General features: G+C 36.3%; 1 protein-coding gene across 2 annotated transcripts; it reads right to left on the minus strand.

The window, feature by feature from the left end:
- Positions 1-329: 329 nt before the first annotated feature.
- LOC113347196 (histone H2A variant 1-like) lies at positions 330-5,008 on the minus strand. Of its 2 annotated transcripts, none has more exons than XM_026590800.1 (3): positions 4,849-5,008; positions 4,394-4,510; positions 330-1,002 (listed from the first exon to the last, which is right to left on the minus strand). In XM_026590800.1, exons 2-3 carry the CDS (start codon positions 4,499-4,501, stop codon positions 706-708), a joined length of 405 nt encoding a protein of 134 aa, XP_026446585.1. In that variant the 5' UTR covers positions 4,502-4,510; positions 4,849-5,008; the 3' UTR covers positions 330-705. The 2 variants fall into 2 exon arrangements, with proteins under 2 accessions (XP_026446585.1, XP_026446586.1); XM_026590801.1 differs by having other exon boundaries at positions 4,775-4,947.
- Between the last annotated feature and the right edge of the window lie 4,461 nt (positions 5,009-9,469).

A 9,469-nucleotide genomic window follows, 5' to 3' on the forward strand; every position in this document is an offset into this window, starting at 1 on the left:
AACCTGGCCAGAGATCTTGCTCGTTTGGGAGGCCAGAGAATACAGAGCACAAGGTAAAAAGTAAGGAAACCAATATCTTCAAGGTAAAAGGTAAGAAAACCAGTAACTTCAGCATACCAACAGTACTAGTGCCCCAAGTGAAAACAAATCCACACTATTATTGCTTCTCTAGTTTTGTAACACAATAGTACAAGTCCGTGAACCATTTCTAGTTCAACAATTTTTCCAGTTTGCTAATTCCATTTACTCGAGTAGAAGATGGGCATACTGCAACAAATCTTAGTAACAAAGAGGCCTGATCTATAAAAAAGTAAAACTAAGCAACTAAGTGACTTGTACTACAGAAATCTTATCCATTAAAGTTACTCAACACATAGACATAGGTCGATGATATGATTTTTTGATCGACTCCAATCATATTGTACTGATAATCCCTCTAAACGTACCACAGTGATTAAGCAAATTAAAATTACATCCATCCAGCCAGCTTTAGAAGTAGTAAAACATAAACAAGGACTAAATCTTACCCACCAAACTTTTCTAAGATCAACATAACTACACAAATAGGAAAGAGTGAAAGCAGAAACGGACCCCACTATGCTAAAGGTTCCATAGACTAATTAAAACACTCCCAAAAAGGTGTGCTGAAGCCGAAAGAAGAAGAAAAGAATTTGAGAGAAACCCCGCCATGGCAACAACTTCTTCTTACTCCTTGGAGGACTTGTTAATGAGAGATTTGTGGATATGTGGGATAACACCACCACCAGCAATTGTTCCCTTTATCAGTGTATCCAGCTCCTCATCACCTCTAATAGCTAATTGAAGATGTCTTGGGGTTATACGTTTGACCTTCAAATCTTTACTAGCATTTCCAGCAAGCTCTAGTACTTCTGCAGTCAAGTATTCAAGGATAGCTGCAGTGTAAATTGCAGCTGTTGCACCCACACGCCCATTGGCAGCAATCCTAGTTTTAAGGTGTCGATGAATACGTCCAACGGGGAACTGGAATTCAATTATTAGAAGGATTAGGTAAATGTAAAATATCAGCGATAGAATAATAAAAACAAGCACTGAGGCTGGAGAGAGGTAGAGAGCAATGCTGAACATAGTAAAACTAACAGAGAATGCTTGACACCAATTCTAAAGTTGTATTTTGAACAAGAGAAAAGAGAAACATCCAGATGCAGCAGTAACCCAAACACTCGACTGGAATCCGAACATTCACATAAAAGAAGTAGAATTTTAACCAGAATACCAGATGATAATAATAGCCGAGGAAACAATATCTGAAACTTCGAAGCTTAACTTTAACGCACTCAGAACCATAAAGTTTTAAATATGGTAATGGATCAAAGGTAGAATGGAGCTGAAAAAGAATCGACTTCCAACTGTGTGAATGAAACACAACACCCAAGGCAATGAAAGTTAAATACTTGTCAGAGACAAACAACATGGAGCATGTTCTATATACATTCGCACTGCAGATGCAAAGAGATCAAAAAGGGAGCACTAAAAAAACCTAGATCAAATTTAAACAAAAAAACTCTACTTAATATATCAAGGATTCCAAAGATGTGAAAAGAACATAAATAAGCACATTATAAAGCAACAGATGTGACTCGTTTTACAGCTCCGAAGCTAGTTTTACCAAGCAAAAATTAAAATGAATTTGACAAGATGTAATATTAAGTATCTTTTGTGCTCTTTCCATAGACCCAACAATGTTTCCAGATCCTATCAACTAACTTAAGTGGATCACTTAATTTCTTTTAAAAAGAATGATTGAAAGCATAGACACAACAAGACCCACAAGCAACGTTTCTCTGTTGACTTGTAAACATTTTCAAAAGATACAAAAACAAAACAAAAGCTATATATTGACATTTCCATTTCACATACAACAAACAGACATCACTACAGGATTAGCCACGAATCCCAGATGTCTATAAGCTGCAACATACACGATTTGCACACTAAATATCAAGCAACTGGAAGCCTTGAACAATTACGCCTAATAATTCTAAGCTTCAGATTGTAGTGCACGACTAGAAGTACAAATTGACATCAACTGTTTTGTCGGCTTGAATATCAACCAAACGAAGTAACTTATATTTTATATACATGGTTAGCAGAACTGATCAATACATATTACCAGATCAAGTCTCAAAGTTGTTGAACTATCAAACCATACCCAAACAGTTCATCAAAGGGTCAAATTATTAAATAATTATACAGGCAATGTTATAACTTCATCACAAAAGGTTTACCAAGAAAATGCTTCTTCACACCCCATAAAAGAAAAACTAACACTGTACGAACTCTATATTAATAGACAAGATACCCCGTAAATACTGAGGTGGTAAATAATTGCTTAAACAGCCTAAAGCCATGGATAAACTGAAGAAGATTAATTAGATATAATACAATAACTAACAATATTAGTATAGATATTATACAGAAACCTACGAAGATATCATATTATTCACGACCATAAGTGGGAAATTTGAAAACAAAAGCAGGGTTGGATAGTTTGTTGGAAGTATAAATTAAGATGACCAAAATTTTGTGGATATCACACCAATGACAACAACAAGAAAAGGAGAAGAATATTTAACAGCAACGACAGATTTTTAACCAGACCCATGCCAAATTTCATCTAACATTCCTCTCTAAATCATCTTAAATTCGTTGAACCACTACGTGTAGGAAAGAAACAAGTCGGGCTATGCATGTCAGAGCTGTTCTAACATCGAAATTATTCTAAAGTTCAACATGCCAAAGGACAAATTGACATCCATTTTCACATCCAATTTAGATAATATCCTGCACTAACGTTATTGATGTTTTACCTTATAGATGTATAATATTTAACTGAAATGTAGACAATGTACAAACTTGAAGCTCAACACCAACATAATGAGCAGATTATAGGTTTCAAAGCCGAAAAATATCGTGAGAATTCTGCATTCCAGAACTTATGAAAGAACATAGACCAGAAGGTAGCAGAAGCAGATGCAACAATCATGGAGACCTTGATAGAGTGACTAGCCGAAGTAGTGAGGAGGCTCAGGAGGGTAATGGTTATTGGTGATAGTACCTAACTATTGCTACTAGACCTGTGTCAATCAGGTGTGGTGCTTTGACGGCTCTTCTACTGTTGGTGGCAAGATATGTTGGCTGTATATATAGTATGACATAGTTGCTTGCTTTTAGAGCTAGTCAGTACCTTGAAAGAAGTGCAAGTCAAATTTCATTATCCGAAGTGAGCTTAAACTAGCAGGTAAGTAATATACAAGGAGTTCTCCTAATCTGCATCACCATCGTACTGTCCAATAACAGGCTCCTTGAGCCTTAACGAGGTTGACTTCCAAAAGAAAGACTTAAAAAGTTTAAATCTATGTTTAACCAAGTCGGAAATTAAAAGGTTATGCTTCTCAGGAGACATTTCGAAAACAATTAGACGTGCTACGCAAAAATGAAAAATCAAACTACAAGAGAAATAAATAAGGCAGACAAATAAAAGTTGTTCTATGGAGTCAATCTCTTGGTCTTTCCTAGTCTAAAGGGTCATAAATTAGAGATAATGGAGGCTAAGGCCAGAACTTCCATCACCAAGAGTTAACAAAGACGATGCTCCTTTGTAACTATAGCTTAATAAACAAAATACGCTGTAGTTTCATACTGGAGTGGTAAAAAATTGCTTACAAAGCCATGGGCAGTGGATAAGCTAACACGACCTCATAAAGAAACTTCATTATATACAAAAATGAGAACTAGTAAATTCAGGTACACTAATACTACAATGCAACACAAATGCAAAGGTGCTCAATTTGGAAAAAAGCGGGGTATAGATAACTAGTTATCGAGATATGAACTTTGGAACCTGAACCCTTGCATGTACATGATCAAAATCTCTCAACTATAACCCAACAACAACAATGCAATTCAAACAGTTCTTAAGAAATTATGTGTTTTTCAACCCTACCAATATCAAGTATCATTCAAAATTCCTCTAAATCATCTTCAATTTGTTAAACAACTAAGTACAAGTAAGACGATATTCAGGGTGTAAATGTCAAATCGAGTCCAACAAATAAGCTTTATATTCTTAAACTCCAACATGTCAAAAGACATTCACATCTCCAATTTCACAGACTATTCAAATAATTTCCTTCACTGATGTAGACTTATTGCTAGTTTATCTGGTAATATGTATGATATACTAATTTAAAGCCCAGTACCAACAGATCAAGCTGATTATAGTTTCAAACTCAGTGAAGTTGTCAAGCATTGCATATTATAAAGACTACAAAGAGTCCAGAAACTCTTGACAACAAGACATAGAACTAACTGTGTTCCATCTGAAAAAAAAAGAGAAAAAAAAGGGTTTTACCTGCAGTCCAGCACGAGATGACCTAGATACTGGTCTCTTCTTGTCTTTGTCTTTGTTAGCGGCAGTAGTCTTTCCCGCCAAAAGCCCTTTTCCTCCTTTTCCCGCCATATTTCACACCTAATAACAACAACGACAACACACCACCACTTCAGAATTTTACAATCCGCGAATCAAAACCCACAAGCACAGAAACATGAAAAATCATAACCCAGTTAAGGTTTCCATCAACAAACACAAACGAACCACATAGATTAAAAAATTTAACAATTAACCTACAAGGGAAATCTCAGAAAAATCACGAGACAAAAACCCAAGCAAAATCGAAAGGAAACAAAGAACGGAAAAAACACAGTCGTAAAAGAAAAACGAAGGGATGAACACCTAAAATCGGTGATTCTGGCTGTCGAGAGAGAGGAACGAGAAGACAGAGAGAGAAGGAGAGATCTTGTTTTTACCTGTTTCGTTCGTGTTTTTTTTGGTTCTGATCTAAGCTGAGGTTGAGATTCGAGAAGGAAAGGAGAGAGAATAACGGAGAGATATTTTTTCCTTTTTCTTTTGTTCTATCTTAACGGAGTGGGGTTGCGTGCTATAAATATAAACGGGGAGAGTAAAGGAAAAGGAAAAGGAAAAGACTTTATTGGGGAGATTTTGGATGTATAGACGGTTCATATTATCTTAGTATTATTTATCGTTTTTATTCGTGTGGGAACCTGGCTATTTCCACCTGTGGGAATTGCTACCGAACCGATTCTCGATCCGAGTTACTATATTTGGTATCCAAATGTAGTCGGTTCCGGATTTCGGTCCGTAGTACAATTTTATTCGGGGAAATTTTTGGTAAAAATCTCGGAGTACTACCACAATTTTATTTTCGAATTTTATTTCTACGGCATGTATATATCAAACATTTTTTATATATATTTCTTTCGTAATTGTATGTAAATATTCTGGCGAGACTGGGGTATACCCAAATTAAATGAAGGATACCTAATGAGATAAAATCTGGGTCATTTTGAAGTAAAACAAGATACCCCGTAACCATGTATTTCCTAAATGGCTAATATATTCTTGATTAATTAACACTAAAAAAATCTGATTAGATTAATTAATTGAGTTTAGATTGATTAATTGAGTTAGATTAAAACTTATGAATTTAAGTTATGAAATTTTGTTTTTGATTGAACTCATGTGGGAGATTTTTGATGAAAAAAATCGTTTTGAGAAAAAAATTTGCAACGGAAATGAAAACATACTACCCAAACACTTATAAAAAAAGGGATTGCAAAGCTGATGTATGAAATCATACTCAAAATTAAAGAAGAATTCGACACTTTCAGTTCTGAAAGTATGAAAAGTCGGCAGGGTCGACGAATGAAGAAGATGTCGACGTGCTTGGCCGGCAAGGTTGACGAATGAAGACGATGCCGACTAACTTTTGCCGGCATGATTGTTTCTAAATAACAATGCCGACTGTATTATTTTTGACACACAGGAGACTGTTGTAAATGCTTCACTAGTCGGCATCTTATTGATTTCTTACCCTGCCATCTAGCCTATCATCGACATTTAATTAATTTCTCACCTTGTCGGCCAACGTATAGTCGGCACTTAATTAATTTCTTACCTTGATGGCCAAAATATAGTCGGCATTGTTGTAATCTTACAACCTTGCCGAATTTATACCCAACAGAAAACAGATTCTAGAAAGATGTAATTCATTTTATTCATGCAATTTTTGTTACTACATTGATTGAAACATAAAATCTAATTCCTTGTCGTAGGAATAACGGATGCACTTAGCACGTGCATCAAGTCTTTGAACCCCTAGGCGACCCTAGTGGAAGAGTTATAGTTTCGTGAGGATTTACATAGAGATCTACCCACAAAACCTATAGAAAAACTTCTAAATTCATCAATCTTCGTCGGAGGAATCCGAGTCTGATTCACCCACCATCATCTCAGGGGCATACTCCGGATTTTGGACATCACCAAATGATAGCTTGCATCAAATGCGAATGCTTCCCCCTTTTCCTCCAAGTAGCGCGCTTTCACGACTTGGTGCTACAAAAACACGACACAAACTTACTTTGTTAGTGGTATTTAATAAGAAGATCAAACAACATGGATTACGTAAAATAAACCACAAAAATACTTACAAATTGTTCAACAGATAAGTTAAAGTGGGTAGCATTTAAAATCCGAGGTTGAATAGCTAAATAAGCAAGTATCCGTTTTCGATGACTAGGTGTCTATCATGGATATGTTGAACACTTCTTCCATTCAGATTCCCAAACTCTTGCCTATATTTGTTGTATACCTTTGCCCAAAAAGTTTCGACATCTACCCTTACGGAGGACTGATTTTTTATTCGACTTTCGGCGTACCATGATTTGGTGATTGTCAAATCTTCATTTGAATCAAATGATGCCATTTCTTGTATGTAAATAGGTGATATGAGCTATTGGGAGAGTTAGAAAGAGTAGATGATGATATGAGCTTTGGAGAGTATATGCAAATAGGTGTGTGTTGTTTTGTAGAGAGAACTAGTGTATTTATAGGATGGTGCCCAAATATGACCGTTAGGGTAGTCAATCAATGCAGTTGTACTTGCAAAAATTTGAATCTTGAACTCGCGGGCTTGGTTTTTGTTTCCCCAATATTCCGACTAACACGTTGTCTGCAGGGTCGTAATTTTCTTACCATGTCGGATAAAACAATTTTCAAACATAGGAAAGGTCATATTATGTTGTATATGGTCGGCAATGTATTTGTTTAATAAAATGTCAACTAAGTGTTAGTCGGCAGGGTCGTAATTTTCTTATCATGCCGACTTTATGATTTTTGTAGCACAGGAGAAGACCATATTATGCTGCATTTAGTCGGCAAAGTATCTGTTCATTAGATTTTCGACTAACCTTTAGTCAGCAGGGTTTTAATTTTCTTACCCTTCCGACTTTATGAATGTTGTAACACATGAGAAGGTCATATTATGCTGCATATAGTCGGAAAAGTATCTGTTCATTAGATTTACGACTAACCTTTAGTCGGCAAGGTATTAATTTTCTTACCTTGTCGATCCTGGTAATTGCACCATTTCTGCTGTCAGGGCCAGCATTCTTCCAATTCATAACCTTGTCGGCATATTTACTGTAAACATTGCTATCATAGTCAATGTGATTAGTTTGCTCTTCAATCGACAAAGGCTCTCCTCTTTTTATCGCACAACACATCATCTTCACAAGGGTCTTCAAATGCTCCTTCTATTTTCCATTAAACAACAAACAATTAATAGACTGATTCGATAACGTAATCTTAAAACAATAAGAGAAAGTTTAAATAATTACAAAGTTCTTAAGACTTGTTATTGGGTCTTTCGGTGGCATCTTCCTCTTACGAGCCGGTTGTTCAATAGTCTTTTCCCTAATCACAATAGGACAAGCAAAACCCAAGTACCTCGACATGTAATTTTCATGATCTTCATGACCTTCGGTCACCTCGTCCAAAAGACTCGTATCGGTTTTACGGTCACATCTTCCGTTCCAATAAGAAGCCTCTGGTGGTGGAGCGTAACAGACGCCAATACTTTTTTGGGATGTGTTGCACCCCTCCCTTACCACTTTAAAGAATAGATCATCACCGGGATGGGGTTCTTCTTGGACTTAACCCACTTGTCGCATTACCCGATATGGATCGTATATTAAAAATCCATGGGGGTAAAACAAGGGACCATAGTAGAATGCAACATCATCTCTCCTTACAATTATACCTTCATTTCTAACATCTCGATACAGATTAAATATTACCTCATCCGCAGTCAATTTGTCCAAGGCGATTCACATGCTGATAAGTTATTGTCGCATATCCTTCTCATGAGCATCACTAAAATTGTATCTATGTCCTCTTGGCTTATTAATCGCAAGCTTGATATTCACTTTGATGTGGGGGTTGGATTTCACCAAAGTAGGGAAGTGATCATATACCCAAACCTATGCAAACACGAAGTTTAGTAAGAATATCATCTTACAAGCATTTTGCAAATATAAATGATTTAGACAATAGAGTTACCTGGAAGAGACATAGATTTCCGTTAACTTGCTTAGTGAGTGTCCTTGAAGCCTTTGTCAACTTTGTATTCAAGAAGGCAACCACCGCAATACCCCAAGAATACTTATGCATCTGATCAAAAGGATGCAATAGTTGAAGATACTTGTCGTCAACCAAGCTTCCGGAACTTTCAAGGAGGATACAGTTGCCCAAGATGTATAGCAAATAAGCTGACGCAGTAGCATTTGTTAGAGCACTGCTCGGTCGAACTCGCAAACGTTGCTATCTCAAGCTTGTTTGTCAAGTTTAGTGATCAAAACTATAAGTCTTGATTTCTAGTCTACTTATAGATATGTCTCGGACTAGGATAGAATGTGTAGTTGAGCTTTAGACTTCACGGTGTTCATCAATTGAAGACGAAAAACTACTAAGGGGAGCTTGTGTAACTTCATCAACAAAAGGTATGTGGAGACTGAAACTCATCTATCACTCAGAAGTCTATTTCTACTTTATCTCCTATTTGACACAAAAGTCGTATAGCTATATAGACTTCATTGTATACACATTTGATATTTCGAGCTGAGTTTAACTCACTTATATATTTCTCGAAATATGAGTTGCTAAGATTTCGTTTTAACCAAGTTCATCTTATATTCTTGCCGAAAGTCAAAAGATGATCATGTGAAAATCGCCTGGTAACATCTTACATGATTTATGGGAGACAGTCATTTGATGTAGACTCGGAATGTTTCGTATTGATCATTTGATCACTTGAAAATTTCTTTGAAGCTAATATTTTGTGTGAGACAGCTATTATCGTCTTCTAAGAATGTTTCAATGATTGAAATGGGATTTTAGAACAATTAACCATGATTGGATTATAAGCACAGTATGCGTACTTGCACATGTGTTGATCCAAGATCGGGAACATAGTATGTATACCCGTATACGTACTGGTTGGTCAGGTGAAGTCCGGGAGATAGAGTATGCGTACCTGTATGCGTACTGGCGAAGTCATTTGAAGTTCAGAAA

The sequence above is a fragment of the Papaver somniferum genome, chromosome 2 (genome assembly GCF_003573695.1).
Source record: "Papaver somniferum cultivar HN1 chromosome 2, ASM357369v1, whole genome shotgun sequence".
Taxonomy (NCBI): Eukaryota; Viridiplantae; Streptophyta; class Magnoliopsida; order Ranunculales; family Papaveraceae; genus Papaver; species Papaver somniferum.